We start from the raw sequence: 17,482 nt of genomic DNA, 5'->3' as shown, positions 1-17,482 counted from the left end.
GAGAAGCCAGCACTGCACAACCATTGCACTTTCCTTTTCAACACTATTCACCTCTGAGGCTTTCTTTGGCATGGAAAATGAATGTTTGTGAGTCTAAATGACATGAAGCTGTATTTCCTTTCAGTGTTAAACATCCCAAAATAGATGTTTCTGAAAGAGTGTTTCCCAGATTCCATTTGTATCTTTGATCTATCAATCATCTGCATTTCTCTTGTAGTAATATTAAGCTATTCCAGTAGCCATAATAAGTTTAGATAGAAGTAATGTGGAAAGAATGCTGATCTTCATGATGTCCTAAGTGCCTAAAATAAAAAACCACTGTGGTTAGTGAAGCTTTGCCTGTATTAATGTGCTTGTTCACTTTACCTGTACTTAGCTCAGAAGTGCGTTCTGCATATCTTTTCATTACAGGCATTTTCATCTTCTCAATTGCTTTTCTTTGCTTGAATGTAAAGTGCTGGTGTAAAATGTTGCCCATCTTTTTTGAATAATCAGAAGGAAAATTATCATTTAAAGTATAAATTAAAAGATCATTAAGGCTTAGGAGTGCAGTACTTCAAAGTTAGGGGAGTCAGCACTGAGGTTCTCCATGCAATTAATTTACCCTCCTCTCACTCCCCACTTTTTTGTATATGCACTATAATACTAATCTTAATTACCCAGTCACATTTATGTATGCACACACACACTCATGCCCACATTTACATGAGGATCCTCACCAGTGACTCCCATTGCTTCCAGCTAGTCTTTGTACCCACTTTGCACTGCATCCCTCTGCATTTGCATCAGAAATTTCCTTCTCCTCTGTGCTCAGCAAGGGACGGCAGATGGAGCATCTAGAGGCCAAGAAATGAGGCTGACCTGCCAGGTGACACCACACCGACCCCCCACAGCACAGCAGCATGCTCACAGAGGGCTGGCTGCAGCCCCCCAGCCTGAAAGGGAGAGTGCTGCTTGCGAGGGGATCTGCCAAACTGTAGTGAGGCTCTGTCACTCCCGTGCCAAATGAAATTTTCAGAGGTTGCCTTGGTCAAATTCGTGTGAATCTTCATGGGACTAATAGCAAAAGATACTCCCTTGCAAAAGATACTCCCTTGCAAAATTTCCAGTCCCTGATGCATGACATGGAAGCAATGGGTTGTTAATTAAAAGGGATGTAAAAGTATTTAAACAGGGTGGAGACTAAATTGTTTTGGATACCAAACCTTATTAATCACTGATACATGCAATTTAAAACAAAATCCAGTTAAAGTTCATGGGTTTATGCTAACAGCTTTGCTAACTAGGCCTAACAGGGAAAAGAAAATACAGTTTTTCTCAACCTCATTCTCAGAAAGGGCTGAACCCTTTTTTCTAAAACCTTTTTTTTCTTCGATGGTTCTCTTAATTCGTTTTCCAGTCTAGAATGTGCATTCTAGTCATTCTCTTACCTGTGGTTAGTTTTATTCAAAGAAGACACACTCTAACTGAAACTTCGAGTTCCTTGCAGCTAATCCTGAACCACCTTGCTTGACCGAAAATCCTGAAAATACTTAAAACAAATATTATGTTTTTCAAGGTGGACAAGGCTTCCTTTCTGAAATGAACAAGAACAAAAAGACGAAATCTTACCTAATAAGAGGCTGTTTTTCATCAGAACTTAGCATATGGCCAGCTAACAGGAAATGTATTGATAATCTGAATAAATATTTTTCTATTAACTAACACCTGCCAGATACATATTTGGCTGAATATCATCAATTCTGTGTGGAAGAACTATTGTGCAAGGCATGCATTAAGACAAAAATGATCCACTCTATCCCGAGTGTTATAGGAATGTGTGGCTGCAATGTCATGTCTGGAGTTAAAAACTCTGTTTTTTCTTCGTGTCTTAGCTGTAACTCAGGCAAGCCTACAATAAGCAGGGCTTCGACTATCCATATTTTGTCCTGTTCTTAACAGTTAATAACTAGTCTGTGTGTACTTTTTCCCACAATCTTGATGAAAAATTGTGAAAAACAGAGCAATGTATCAGATCACATCAATCACAATGAAGATGCTGCAATTTCGGAGTTTTTTCCGGAATTTCCAGAAACCCACAGATTCCCAGGTAGCAGAACCTCTATAGGATGCCAGACATTCGCAGGATGCCTTGGACCCCATGATTTTCTCAGTCAAACTTTTCTAAATCCTCCTGAAGAAGATGGCCACAACACAAGTTGCCCAAACATGTTGTCAGATCAGCATGGACAGCTGTGGCTTCCAACAATGAGTGGCTTTGTTAGGTCAATTTTAAAGTAGGTCCTTAAAGTTAATGTGATTATGCAAATGTCCCCCTAACTACCATGGCTGTCTTATGTCCTTCACAAATGAATGCATTGTCACTTTTCATTATGTGCATACAGTCCTGGTGGTTTGGTAGTATCATTAGATCTCTCGGAAATGGACCATGTAAAGGCCATTCACTGTTGGCACTGCATTGTGCTTTTCCCCAGGCAGACCAACCTTGACCCACAAACAAGGGTAGGAGGGATTTTTCAGGCCGAATCCTGCTCGTCTTATTCACATGATTACTCCCATTGACTTCACTGGAACCTCTTGCATCAGGCATGCAGGAATTAGGTTAAAACATGATTGTGAAATTAAGTCCAGTCTGCTCTAAAATGCAGTGTATCTAGACAAACCTCTGCCAGCCTAACTTCAAATATAAATATCTTTGTGTGAAATCACTTGCAACATAAATCTTAAAAAAAACTAATCCATTATTCACTGGGGAGAAGAAAATGATTTGGACAACTTCAGTGTATGTTGTTTTTATTTTCCTGGTGTCTTTACTATTATTATTATTAATAATAATTTCATTTTAACCGTGAAATATCCTTTCACAGAAATCTGCGATCACAAATGAGGAAGCTGAGAGATCTCAAGATCCATGTGTTCTGGAAGATGGCACATTTCAGACGACTCATCAGTTAGGGGACATGACTGATTTCAAACTCTTGGTTGAATTGCTTTCAATGAAAACCAGTGACTTGCAGTTTCAGTTCTCATCACAGAAAATGTTCTCACAGCAATCTCTTGTTTGGATCATTTTCTCTTTTTATGACAGTTGTCTTATTTTTTTCCTTTATAATTTTTGTCCTACTGGCCAAGAGTCTCCGTGATGCAAGCATGCTATATACAACTTGTGATAGATTCTGCCTGCTGGCTGGGATTTGAGCTTCTTTGGTAAAACGTCCTTATTGTTTTTAATAGTATAAGTAAGTAGATATATAGCTGCATAGATATATAGCTATATATATACACACTTGTATATACACACTTACATAAATAAATACAAAGGAAAATCATCACCTTCTGGGGCAAGTCAGTGCTTCTCCTTTGCTAGCTTACTGCAGTTCTCCAAAGATTGCAAACTTCCTCAGGAGATCCAGGAACTTCAACAGCAATATTTGAGAACGGACCTGGAAACTCCAAGGGCAACACATTGTGCTGCTCTGTTGTGTTATTCTATATGCAGCTCCTCGTATCATCCTCACTGCTGTAATACCTGAACAGTGCTCCAGAACTAGGTTAACCTGCTCTATGCCAACCCATGTGTGCAACTAATAATAGAAAGTTTACTAAGTCCAAACCTTGTTAAGTAAAAATTAAGCTATCCTTCTTCCCATAAGTTTGATTCTACTGGGAAGTCTGGATTAGGGTGCAAAAACCTACTTGGTGTAAAAAGGCCAAAGTTTTAACACCATCAGTGTCACCTTCAAGAGAGTACACAACAGATTTTGAACTGAAAAGTATTCTGGACAACTTCCTTTCCTTTAAACAAAAGTTGATTTCTGTTATTGGAAATCCTTTGAAAAAAAGTCAGTTACGGGTGTTAAAGAGGAAGGAAGAAGAGCTTGTACCATTCTGACAGTTAGGAAGGCAAACCAAGGTATCATTTTAAATTTCACATTCTAGCCATTCAAGCTGTCATATAAAAAAGCTAGTTGCTCCATTGATCCGCTGCCAGAGAGGGTGGTAACAGGTATTTTTGGATATCAGACAGACAGCATAGCAAACCTTTGAAGTGACAACTTAACAATAGGAAAAAAAAAAATCCAGCAGCTTACTTTAGTCATCAGGTAGGTGAGTATGCTGCTATATGATGCCTGTGGCAAAATCGTGGGGCAGGTGTGTCAGGTTCACTCCTTTCTTGTCACAGTGGGGCTTTTTGGAGATTCAGACAGTAGTTTTGCCAATTGGATGCTGTGAAAAGCTGAGCTAGAAAACACTGGCTTTTAGGGTGGTCATGGAGGGGTGTCTAGCACACCAGGTCTGTAGATTATCGCTGATTGAGCTGTGATTTTATTTGTTACGGGTTTTCTGTTAACAGATGTGGCCACAAACCGGAGTTTGACAAGGAAGGGATTGCTCTAACCTCTTTGGGCAGAGAAAGTTACGGGTGTGCCTCACTCTGCGCTAGCTCCAGACGTCTCCCTCTGAGTGACTGCTCCCTCATGCCGGCTGAGCTGCTGCGGGGTCTCCGTGGGGCCAAGGGAGAAGCCGTTCCCTGCCCCGGGCATGCTGGAGGCTCTCTGAGAAGGGACCAAGGGCAGCAGTGGTGGAGCAGGGCTCCCCATGTGATGTGGCTCAGCCTGTGCCTCCCGATGGGCCTCCCAGCTTGGGTCTACTCATGCCCCAGTTCGAGGGTTTCGTGGCCCAATGGGAGTTGAGGATGGTCATAACCTGCCTTTGCATTTCAGCGAAGGCAAGCCCCTAACCTGGTGGGCAACAGAAACACCACTGTAAGTGCACGGGTGCCTTTCCCGAGTGCCAGGTAGCCGGGCTGGGTCTGCTCTGGGTAACGAATTATTAATATTCTCCACCCTCGCAAAGTGTGGGTTGGAGCCACACTGAGATCATTGAAACCAGCTACTTTTTTTCACTCAATTTTCAGCAGGGTTCAGGTCAAACTCCTAAACGCCTGTGTAATGTGCAGCAAGCATTGGTCGGGAAGGTAAGAGCTAACAAACAGCCCTGTGGAGGTTCACATTTCGCTGCCAGCAGTGCGTGCACGTAGCACAGCGCACACCTCTATCTGCACAGGAAGGCTGAGCCAGCACTTCTGAGGTCTCTGTCTTGCGCTATTAGAAACAGAGATACTGAAAAACCCATAGCTTAGATTGCTACTGCATCCCTTCAAGTTTAGATAACTCTCATGTTGATATATGCTGATGAGAGAGTTGATGAAACATTAGAGGCGGCAAATAGAGATACATGCACCTATTAAAGCACACCTGCACTCACCCTTTCAAGGTTCTGCCTTTATCGGGGCTCCCAAGGCAACCTTGCAGCTGGGCCGGCAGCAGCTGGGAGATACAGCGCTGGCCGCAATGGTTAGTGTAGAAATCTGTTTGTGGAAAGTTTCCTGAAGCTTTCTTCTTTGCTGTTTGTGAACATTATCTGACAGATGTGTACCAAGAGTGAATTTTGGATCTGCAGTGATGACTAGTGACTTAATCGAGTAGTAAAAGTTGCTTCCCCATGAAATGAAATGTCCTTAGCTGTAAGCCAAACAAGTCCCTAAGTGTGAATCCATCTGGTCTGAGAAGCAGAGACTCAATTAAAAAAAAAAAAAATCAAAAAAGAAAAATCAGCAACTGTTCTGATATTCAAGTCAACTGCGAAAATGCTTTCTAGAAATGCCATAAGAGGGACTGAAAAAAAAATCACAATGTATGGGCAAATAATAACAGAGTGGTACATTTTACACTTTTTAATAATGAGTTGTATAACCCATGCCAGCTTGCAAACGTGTCTTCAGGCAGAATTTGGACCTTTTTGAGCTATCTTTGTTATCTTACCCTCAACAGACAGTCACCAAGAGAAGAAAGCTGCAGGTGAGTTTATGCTGCTACCAGGGGCTTCAGTGAAAACTGCTGAGACATCCACGCCACCAAGTTCAAAGAAAAGAGGCAAACAAAGTGCAATTGGTCAGGAATAACAGCTTCTGTTTGAATTAAAATGTTATGCTAGTGATTGAAAGATGTGGCCAATTGGTTGTTGAATTTTTTTTGTTTTGTTTTGTTTTTTTTTTTTTTTTTTTGGCTGTCCAGGTAAAATGCCACTGCATTGATCCTGGCAATGTCTCTACTGCATTGATCCTGGCAATGTCTGGGGTATTGACTGACTCCACCTGTAATAGGGAATGAGAAGCCAAGCAGGATACAGAACAGAATGCCTCAAAATCATTATTTCTTTTCCAAACTGAAATGTTTTAATGGGTTCTTTTTACTTTTGGGGTTTTTGTTTTTGACGTGTTTTAAAGAGTTTTCTAGGAACAAATTTCCTTTCTGACCTTTGTCATCATCTCTCTCCCAAATCAGGGGTGATGTAGAAGTAAGATGTGCAGGAGTGAGAAAAGGTGACGCTTGTGATGCTGTTATCACCACCTCACAAAACATCTTTTGCTTGTGTCAGACCTCCTGGGCTTGAAGAAGGGTTGGTAGCCATTGGCTTAGCTGCCCTGAATGAAGATCAAGATTGCAAATACTGAGAATAAACATTTTCTTCTTGCTTTTTTGAAAGACCACTTTGTGCTACAGTATATTCAGTGCTGTGCTCTGTGCTTTATCCTCAGCAGACTTGCTATTTTAGCTTCTAACTACAAAGTCTGACTCTTTAATTCAATCTGTAATGTTTTATCCCAAAACAGTCCAAGATCTGGCTCTTTTTCTGTTTAGGCTGATAGCTGTCAGAGGGGTAGGACTTGTGGGATTTGAATCCCTGGGTCTCTGCACACAGCATATTCTTTATTCAGGAACGATATGCTGAGGAGAGCTAGAGAATTGTATAGTCTTGCTGAGAAACACCTCGCACTCTAGTATTTTCCTTTATTTTTTCACTGCCTCCTTTGCCTCTTCACTTTTAATTAGTGGCACATGCTGAAATAATAATTCAAATTCTTTTCAGAAATCAAAAGAATTCCCACCGACAACATTATTAAGTTATAATTACAGCGAAGAAAAAGGTTAATAGGAATTTGAGCCAAATATCTGTTCTCCATTAAAAGGGAACTTGACTGAACCTGTTTTTCCTTCATTTTGTTAGGTTACTCTGGCTTTAAATGAGTCTGAGATAGACATACACCTGTACAAAGGGCCAACGCAAGGCCAAATATCCCTTGCTAAGACCATTTACTTGGACCTGTCAGAGGATAGGTCTTGCCTGTCCTATACTCGAGATAGATACATTTAGCAGACCCGTAGGACTGCTCTTGGACCTTGAAAAGATGCATATTTTAGACTGTAAGCAGAATACGGTCCTGTGGGGCTATTTGTGTGAGAAAGACATGTAGGAGGTGGTGGCACTTTGTTGCAAAGGAAACTTGCTGAGTATTGGTGGGAAAAAATGATCAGGTCCCTGGGCTACCGCATTCAGACAAAGCCTCTTGCTTCGTTCATGCTGAGGGCCACATGCATGCAGAATCATATGCAAAGCAGGCCTAATCTACCAAGTGTTTTGCATTTTCAATGTAATGAGGGGGGGAAAAAAGAAACATTTTCCTCTGCATTAGCTATTAAGCGTGCCCATCAAGAAGACACTTACTAAAATGTTTTTGCATGTTAAAATGGGTTTTAAAGCAACTCAAGGTGTACAAAAAAAGGAAAAAAAAGCTCCTTACATTGGGCACCTGCAGGGTGAGCCTCTGTTTCCCAGCACAGCTCTGCACCGCACACTAGATATCCATCTGTTTCAAACCAGCCATGCTTTGTGCAGTTACAGATGGAGCACTGCAAGGCAAGAGCTTTGCCTCTGAGACCTTTTGAAAGTTTACTGTTTTTTTCCTTTTTTTTTTTTTAATTTCTTTAAGCTGTAACACGTTGCTTAAGCTGTGGCATGCCTCAAAGACAGAACTTTCCCTCTTTCCAGGTTGCATACCATGAAATCCTGCAGTCCTCTCCCACATCTTGCACAAGCATTTTTTATGGCTTAAGCCTGCAACCTTTACACACACACAAGTGCTCCCACAGACTTCCTGTTTTCTGTAATCCAGACCCAGCTCTTGGGTCCTGCTTGTGATAACCACTCTGAAAGCCCCTCGGGGCTCCCCCCCCCCCCCCCCGACCCTGATGACGGAGGCAGCCGCTGCAAGCACCACCGCCTGCTTGCACTGACAGCTGGGACTGAGAAGCACCCAAAGGAGGACCATGCAGAGGGTGGAAAAACCTCCTTTCTGGCACGCAGTGCGAGAGCCAGCACATGGCGTGGGCTAGGAGCACTGCACCAGCTCTGGGGAATCAGCCAAGGGGTCCAGGAGCCACCGCTGGGTACCCTCAGTATGGAGTGGCCACGGGAGGTGGGAAATGGTTCCTCCGTCTCTTCCTCTCCACTCCTCACAGCAGCCCTTGGGCACCCGGACAGCTCAAGCGCCTCTCCGAAAGGGTGACGCTTCTTGGGATGCTGCGAAAAAACCCCCAGGAGCCCAGCAGCAGCAGCGCCATGGTCCCATGCTGGCGTGGCCCTCTCAGACCCCGGGGAAAACCTCCGATGGGCTCCTCATAGGTTATTATTAGTCCACCTACCACGGTACCTCAACGGCAAGGACTCTCCCATGAGAGGCTACAGAGCTTTTACACCGCCCTAGCTCTCACCACTGGCCTTTAGAGAGTTATTTGGACTGACCTTGATTTATGATGAATTATTTCCTTCACAGAGCTGAAAGCAGCTCTCAAGAACATCAATATGTCTTTGGCATAATTGCAGCAACTTGAATTTCAGCAGAGGATGCAATTTCAAGCTACTAAACAAAATGATTTTTCTTCTCTGGCAAGTTGCATCATTTTCTTTTTAAGAAGCCAATTGCTTTTACTCTCTAGCTTTCCTGAGGCTGAAAGTCCTCAGCACTTGCACTGCGTGAGGCTCTGCAGGTCTGCACCATCATTTGCTGTGCAGGGGAACTCATCAATGTTTCCCATTACATTTTCATCTTGTGTTTCTTAAGGCAAATGTGACAAAGTCTGTCCTACAGTAGTATAGAAGCTCCAAAATATTCTGCTCTTACTCAGTTGGTTCCTGATCTGAAGGCCTTAGATGGGAGAAAACAAATGCACCAGTATCTTGGGAGAACACTGTTTTCCCAGAGAAGATGCAGTAAAGTTGCTCAGCAGTGGAAGCTGACTTAGACTTCTGTGTCACTGTAGATCATGGCTTGAGGTGGTACCTGTAGATCATGGTAGGTGTGCTAAACACCTACCACTCTGTGCTGTGCTCCTTCAGCTCCCATAGTAATCAATGAGAAATGAGGATGTTGAGGCTACTTATGGCATGCAAAACTCTATACCTTACTTTTCTGAGTTTGCTGGAAAAAAACCTTCTTGGCTTGATGGTTGCCTATAACAACATTGCCAAAACATTAAAGACAAACAAGATCAGGAGACTATGCAGGTTTAAGTAAAAAAGAACACACTTTATTTATCTACAAGGCAGTACATTGTCGTATAAAAAATTAAGTGCAGATGAAGCTGCACCAAATGCTATTAAGGCAGCAAAGTCAGAGGCTGTTATTAAAAAAACAATAAAAAAATAAAATAAAATCAGTGTTTTGCCATATCGATAAAGATTTGGTATGGCAGTACAAAGAACCATATATTTCTAAGAATCTGATTCAGTACACAAGACCCATGTTAGGGAACAATTAGCTAGACACGGAACAGAACAGACAACATGAACAAGACAGTGTTCTCCCAAACATATGAAGGTGCAATGCATGCTGTTACAAACCAATGAGAAACAAAACAACATATCCAGAAAAAAAAAAATCTCCCAGAAACAGTGTTCAAAAATATTGCTTATTAAAAAAAGGGAAAAAATATAAATGATGTAAAAAAATTACAATAAAAAGGTCTGAAATGCTAGTGCATAGTCAAATTAGCTAACATCAACATTTGTTTTCTTTCCATATAAAGCTCTACTGCTCCTTTTACACTAGCAGCATGTCTACACACTAAGGTCTGTAGCAGCAAAACACAGTATTCATTTGGCATTTACAAAATTAAATTACTGAATAAAAATATAATTTTTCTCATAAATCTATGTTTCATACAGTAATATTTTTTAAAGCAAGCTAATTAAAAACTCCCCCCCCCAAACAGACACACACAATGTATAATGGTCTAGAACCATAACAGAACGAAAGAGTATTTCAAGCGGCATGGATGTTTGAGCATTCACGATCTTGATCAGTTTCCCCCTTTGCACAGACTAGCGCTTGTAGTAATGCTTTTCACTTCAGTATTTTACACCAACGCATTTTGTTCAGTGATTTTAAAATAAATCTGTTTGAGTACCTGCTCTTTTATTATAAAAAAAAATAAAAAAGAAACAAACAAAACCCCACCCCTGGATAGCACATCACTGAAATAACAATACTGGTGTATTAGGTCTGCTTGATCTCAAAAAGTACAAAAAAATTTTCTTTATTATAAGCCTGCATTTAAGATCATTAATAACTGATTAAATCTTAATACCTAATAATTTAGGCAAGTATCATTTATTCAAAAAAAAAAAACCTCTTAAGTTGGGTGAAATCCAACAAGAATATATATGCTCAGTGACTAAATGCACTTCGTGCTGCTCCCAACTGTTGTACCACAACAAAGATAGACTCTTCTCCCATTCATGAAAAGTTTTCATGCAGAGGAACAGTAATTTCCCAGTGAAGGTGAAGTGTTCTGAAAACCATAATGCTTCTCCGTAGACCCTTTTACATCACCAGAGTCCGGGTTGGGAACGCGGTCATGTACTTGCGTGCCTGATCAGTAAGGGCCATCTGATCCTCTATCTTTCCACAGGACGCTGACTCCCAAGCGTTGTTCAGATGCTGAATTAAAAACAGGCAGAGAGATTTGGGGTGAAGATCAGGGGATTTATTTCTAGCTTGTAAGCCTCTGAATGTCCCAGCTGTAGCTTGGCCCTGCTGTCAGTAAGTGTTGCCCGAACACCCAATGGGATGTTGTCCCATCTCCAAAAAATCAAAATCTAAATGCAATAGACAGCTGAGAAAAAATACTACCCCCACTTTTCAGTTAGTGACCTGAGGCAGAGGAAGACCAGCGGACCTGTACAAAAGCATGCCAGAAGGGCTGGGATTCAAATCTTCTGAGCTCCCATTTAGAGTGTTTTTTCACTACAAGGCCATAGTTATAGCCTTGCCTTTAATCTTTCCTTTCCACGAAAGGTCTAAAAGGAGAATTTATTTGCAGGTGGACTTTACAGTCAACAGGCCACAGGCAGGTTAAAACCCTCAATTATAATGCTGAGTGCTATAACCACACACAAATTACCGCTGAGCCTTCACTCTAGAAATACAGCTGCTCTGCCTCTGTATTCCCTAAACAGACTTGACAATCTTGACAGCCTGACCACAGTCAACAGCAAGGCCCTGCTCGAAGCTGCCTTCACCTGTGTGCGGCGATTAGCACATGCCCATCAGCAGAGCTCCTCTGGCAAAAGAGAAGACGTGCGGGGGGGGAACTCTCAGCAGAAACAACATTTTAATTATCATGCAAGCCATTTCACTTCTTGTGGTATTTATGGAAGTTAGAGACACCATTTAGTATAATGTTAAAGTGAGATAAACATATCTGCACAGAGGGCTGTGCACACTGTATTTATTTACTAACTACACAAGTGAAATGTTTCTCATTGCCTTGAGCTACAAACAGTATTGAAATTTCAAAGCTCCAGGAATTTACCAGTACACACACTTATACACACTTTTTTCTCTTCAACTCTTTCAGTTACTCATTGTGTTTGTTTTCCACATCAAGATATTCACTAAATTTGGAATAAAAACGGTATTATTACATAGAGCTAATGGTATGAATAGCCTGCATTCCAGAAAGCTCAGCACAACTGTGTTCAACTGCAAGCTGTCTGCCAAGAAGGGGATCACAGTATTGTTGAAGATTAGGAAGGTCTAAGCCCAAGATCCATCAACAAGCCCAAGTCAGGAGAAACCCATCTCTTGTCTTCCTCTGCTTTTGACAAGGTTCATCTTTGCAGCTGAAGTTGAATATTACTCAACCAGACGGCCAAAGCCTTCCCAGCATCTAGGACACTAGGTGAAACATAATTACTTGACTGCAAACTGTCTGCTAAGAGAACTGCCCAGGCGTGGGCGGCGAGGGGACTACCTAGCCACGGCTCTTTATCCTGCTCCTTCTAGTTGCCAATAGCGTAAGAGGAGCCTTACATTATTCTCTAGCCTGAATGTACAGCAAACATTGTTCTGACGGGAAACAGGGTTAGCTGACACATATGCAGAGTGAAAGGCTGGATGACCTATTAAATATAGACAATTTTTCAAAACTACACCCTAGTCAAGGTCTTGGTACGAATGTTTGCTGCCCTGGAGGTTTACAGTCAAAGGAGACAGACCCAATGAACACGTAAGCAGAGTGACTTAGACAAGGGCAAGCACGCTAGTCCTCTACATACATTTGCCGTCCTTCCCTATACACTGTTTTCTTTTCTCTATATACAAGCTCTAAATGTCTCTGCTCTTGTTGCCTTTTTGCAGACCAAACTCCTGTCAAGTTTCAGAAAGAGCTCCCTGTGGTGAAGGAGAACAAGGTCAGGCTTTGAATCACTAGCTTCTGTAGCTTTTTGTGGGACAGAAGCACCTGTGAAGTGAACAAACATGCTATACACCTTTTTCCTACATGGGTTCGACCTGGCCTGGCTGTATACCTTATGTGGTGGCTCAGCCTGGGGTACACACCGCAGCCAAAGAGCAGGTGTGACATACTTTTTGCATGCTGCAGACATGTATGCGACATGCCACAGCTTCTTTCATGTTTTGGTTACACAGCTTCCAGGGTAACCTTTTCAAAGGCACCTAGGTCAGCTGGGAACCTAAAATCTCCTACTGGTCCTCAGCGGGATGTAGGCACCTGTGAATATTTTACCTGATTATTTTAGAGGCACTTGCATCAGGGACCAAATTAATCTCTGGTACAATGCCACTGGTTTTACTTAGAGGTCAAATTTGGTCTATACACCTCAGAAGCAGGTGGCAGTTCCAGAACATCCATCATTTCAAAGGACAAAAATGTGTCCAATATTTCCCTGTGATCTTCCAAAGCTTCAATGCACTGGTCTAGAAAAGCGAGTTCAGCAGTACCCTAAATAGCTGAAAACATATGTGAGCAAAAGTCCATCTGTCACAGTAAGTCAATTTAAAAAAATGGAACTAAATTCAGGCAAAGAGCATCCCAATTTCATAAACTTGTCTTAATTGTTACTATCTACACTGGGCTCTTTGTATTAACGAGCATGTGTTTAAAAAAGAAAAAAACAATCTGTATCCTGATATCTCCAACATCTCAGCAGGCTGCTACATGTCACTCATTCCACTTAAAGCCTGGTCTTCATTTAACCTGATGTCAGAACAGCAGAATCCGCTCACGCAGTAACCCTCTGCCCTCTCTTTGGTGTCGGCTGTCTCCAGTGGCCCAGGGAAGCAGAGCGGAGCGGACATAGGAAACTACAGGAGAAATCAACTAGATCCATAACATGAGTCTTTTAACACCAACTTATTCAAGCTTTGCTGTAGGGATACTGTGGGAGAATCTATCCAATAGAATTTTCACCCTTGTGTTATTTTCCCAGACATACATTACACTTCTTCTTCTTTGTCCTATGACAATTTATAAAAAGAGACTAATTTTTCAGTCTCATTGAAGTTGATAGGAGTTTTGCTCCAGTAAAGAATGCAGCATTAGACCCAAAGCAGTAGTATCACTACTAACAAAGTTTCAAATTTGTCCTTTGGATCTCAGGCAACATTTAAACTAGGCATTTTTAATAAACATTTTCTTTCTAAAGTCTTGGCTTTCAGCAGCAAACACACAGCAAAGCACAATGCCTTAGCCTTGCCAGCCCCTCAGCACAGCGCTGGAGGCACGTGTGAAAGTCGTCTGAACTTGAGAAATTTTACTTCCACTCTTGGCACACAGCACTGGGTCTCACGACCCAGGCAGAGCAAGTTTCCGGGTCTGAACAACACAAGTCTAAGGAATCGCTTAGCAAAAAGGGAAAAGCAAATTGCAGGCTGAGGAGCACAATGCCCCTTTCCATGCCAACATCTCAGCAAGTATTGACAAGGCTCTGTTACAGAAAAGTGTCAGCACCCTGCAGAAAGCGGAGCTTACCAAGCACATCAAAAGAGAAAAGGAATGTGAAGAGAGTCAAGCAAAAAGCAGGAAAACAGTTCAGAACCAAATACTAAAATGTTCCTTTTTGAGAATGCTTCTTATATCCCCCGTACTACCACCCTCATTTAAAGGTCCAACTCTGCAAACCAATGGATGGAAACACAAAAGCTTTGTAATTAGGAGCCGTAAGGCCTGACCCAAAACCCACTGAAACTGATGGACATGTTTTCACTGATGCACTGGATTCATTCCGCTTAACTACAGCCATCTAAGCATGAGGTGTTCATTTTGGCACCCAAATCCCCAGTCAGTGTGGAAGGAAAGGGATCTCCACGGTACAATTCTTTCCATGTAAGGCTCTTATTGGTTCAGACAGCAGGAGTCTACTCTTAGTTTAGCTGTTAATTAAAAGAATTTAAACCTTCTATTGTTGGTATTTCCATAGCTGTATTTTTCACACAGTTTTTTTCTCTTTAAGTTAAAATTGAGGGTAGGTAAGCTAATATGAGTTCCCACAGCATAAAATCCCAGACTCATGGTACAATTCTAGCTATACCATTCTCCCTGCTGCTTTTTTTTTTTTTTTTAACATCAGTAATCCTACTAGTACATCCTTCTCCTGGCAACAAAACTACCTCACTTATCCTGTAACGTGCCTTCAACTGCCCTCAGGCAGACGTGAACTGTAAACAAACTGTCAAAGCTGTAACTGGGATATCCAGTTAAAGCACTTTCAATAAAAACTTGGACCATCTAGAGAAAACAGACAAGAGTAAGGAAAGAAAAGACTGTGCAAAGGTGCTTTTCCAACAGAACTGGTCCTTCTGCACTCAAAGCATGGACTGCCTTTTTACGTGCTGTCTGCAGGGCTTAAGAAAGCTCCCGCACTACGACACCCAGTCTGTTAGCAGTGGATACTAAAACCAAACATTGCTGCAGTCTTGCAGTACAGAGCTCCCACACAGATGGGAGTGTAGGAAAAATCCTTGTGCAAAGGACTGTTTTAAAAAATAGATTTTCAGCTCTCTAGGAGCAATTTTTATCTCAGCTATGCTGACAGAAATCTTCAGCAACTCCATCAAAGTTATTGGTGTTACATACATTTGCATGAATTTAGACTAGTTGTACTGGCATTTAAAAATAAAAGAGCCGAAATGTTTAAAATATTCAGGCTACTAAAAGGTCTCTTATCCTGTTTCTCTACTGTAAGAAGCAGCCCTATGTGCCAGTTTTCCCTTAGAATTACATGGTATGGATAATTTGCAGAACACACCATTGAAAAGAAGGCTTAAAACAGAAATGCTGTGTTCTTTCCTAAACAATAATGAGATCAATGCCCTAAGCAAAGCATTTTCCTAGCAGAAAATGATGCCTCTCATGTACAATAGTTTGGCTTTCTGTTCTGTAAGGATGCAGAACCAAGAGAAGCCCTTTTACTTATCAAGACCGGATAGTAAAGATTAGTGACAAACTCAAGCGATCATAAACCAACTGTACTTCACTTGCTGAAACAGACCACTATTTCTGCTCCCATCGTTAGTTCCCACCTGGGACATGGGGCAGCCTTTTCCTAAACTCTGTGGTCTATCCAGTTTTTCAGAAATGTAGCTTGCTAAATGTGAGAGACTAAGATGGCCCAATTTCTCAGCTTTTATTATAAGCCTGGTACCAATGCTAGAGCAAGGTATTTCATGGTGCTTTTAAGAACTTAACCCAGCAGCCCTTACTCACACAAAACTCCTATTTGAGATGTATGAGCTTTCCAAGTAAGATTAATGGGAGAGAGATGGAAATGCGCTGAGCACCTGCAACTCACACGAGGATATTCAGCACCTTTGCTACTTTTGTCCATAAATAATTTTTTTATCCATGGGTCAGAACACATTGCTGCAAATGGCAGAGTGCCAGGTTGCCACTTTTCTTCACCTGCAGCCTTTGAAAGTGGAGACACTATTATCTACTCTGGGCAGCAACAACTTCTGATCTGTTTGCAACCCAAATTCTGCTGTTCGGGGAGGAGAACAGGCGATGACTGACTTTAACTTCCAACTTCCTCCTGCTTCCCTCAGCTGTGCACAGCCCAGCTCATGTACAGCTCAGCTACCAGAGCGAGAAGTGGTAACATGAGCGAGGGAAAACCTCATGGTTGCCTTTCCCTGCTGTGCAAATCTTAACCTCCTCGGGCTTGAGTGCACTGTGTCCCTCCCACCCCCTCTTGATTGAGGAAAGAAGAATATGAGACTTTGTAATCTTGCTCCAAAAAAGCTGTGCAGGAAAAGCAGAGACAGGCTCCTCCCAAAGACTGTTGCTTCAGGGTGGCAGGCTGCCTTGCCTGTGTATTTTCTCTTACAACTGCAAACAGAACTCCACATTTTACTTTTTAAAATGGAGAAAATTAGGGTTAATGTCAGCTCACGCTCTTGAAAAAGTTAACTGGGTAACAGTTTCTTTTAAAATCCTTTAAACTTGCTCTTTAAAGAAAATGAAGATGGTTACACAAACCACTGAAAGTCAGGAAATTCAAGCTGAAACGTGTCAGTCTGTGGTTAAAAAATGGAAAGTGACAGGAGCTAAGGGTTTAAGAACACTCTCTTTAGTTTGCAGGGCTTTTACCTTCTATTATTTCCTTTGTTACTGGGAGAAGAAGATATCAAAGCAATGCTATTTTCTTAAAAGGTTCCATTTCATGGTGTATTTCGATAGCCTGCAGGGTTAGGTGGATGGTCCAGGATTTAGCCTATTTTTCTATCTGCTGAAATATACTTGTTAGGATAGTTTGCTTTATATACTGTTACTTGTTTGACTGGCTACAGAATATAACATGAAATAAAGCATGACTTTTACACAGGAAAGGCCAAAAGTATAGTTTTTACTCAACCACCTCTTATCAGGCAGTATTCAAGCAAATGCCCAATACAGATGATCAGTCTGCCTCAATAAGGGCTTCATACACTATCCCAAAATCTTAACCCTTCCAAGTTTCTACCGAGGACAAACTCGCCTTGCAGTGACATGGGGTACTGTTTGAGTGACAACAATATAGGATGTTGGTTGTAACTAACTCCACCTATACAAAGCAAAAGTGTTTGGGATCCATGCAATGAAGTGCAAGTTTAATTTCACTCTGTAGCAAACACATGGGGATGGTGAGCCATCCCCTATGCCTGCCGCTAAGAATACCCAATGCCCAACCATGACACTTTTCATGCAGGACAAAAATGCTGGCTGAAGCCTCACAGCTTATCAGGATGATCCTACATGCAGCCGCCTTTACATGCGGCGTTTTACGGGGACTTAACACA

General features: G+C 41.8%; 2 protein-coding genes across 8 annotated transcripts in view; one reads left to right on the top strand and one right to left on the bottom strand.

The window, feature by feature from the left end:
- AHI1 (Abelson helper integration site 1) overlaps positions 1–3,329 on the top strand; it is a 121,588-nt gene extending 118,259 nt beyond the window's left edge. Inside the window, exon 25 of the mRNA XM_026119977.2 lies at positions 2,868–3,329. Coding sequence (XP_025975762.2) covers positions 2,868–3,143 — 276 coding nt within the window. The 3' untranslated portion in view covers positions 3,144–3,329. The remainder of the gene's footprint in view (positions 1–2,867) is intronic.
- A 6,080-nt stretch (positions 3,330–9,409) lies between these two features.
- MYB (MYB proto-oncogene, transcription factor) overlaps positions 9,410–17,482 on the bottom strand; it is a 29,110-nt gene continuing 21,037 nt past the window's right edge. For all 7 annotated transcript variants that reach the window (XM_064509010.1, XM_064509015.1, XM_064509016.1 and 4 more), the window contains one exon: positions 9,410–10,843. In XM_064509010.1, coding sequence (XP_064365080.1) covers positions 10,727–10,843 — 117 coding nt within the window. In that variant the 3' untranslated portion in view covers positions 9,410–10,726. The remainder of the gene's footprint in view (positions 10,844–17,482) is intronic.

The sequence above is a fragment of the Dromaius novaehollandiae genome, chromosome 3 (assembly GCF_036370855.1).
Source record: "Dromaius novaehollandiae isolate bDroNov1 chromosome 3, bDroNov1.hap1, whole genome shotgun sequence".
Taxonomy (NCBI): Eukaryota; Metazoa; Chordata; class Aves; order Casuariiformes; family Dromaiidae; genus Dromaius; species Dromaius novaehollandiae.
Note: the sequence above shows the minus strand (reverse complement) of the source record. Positions and strands in the feature narration are given on the sequence as shown.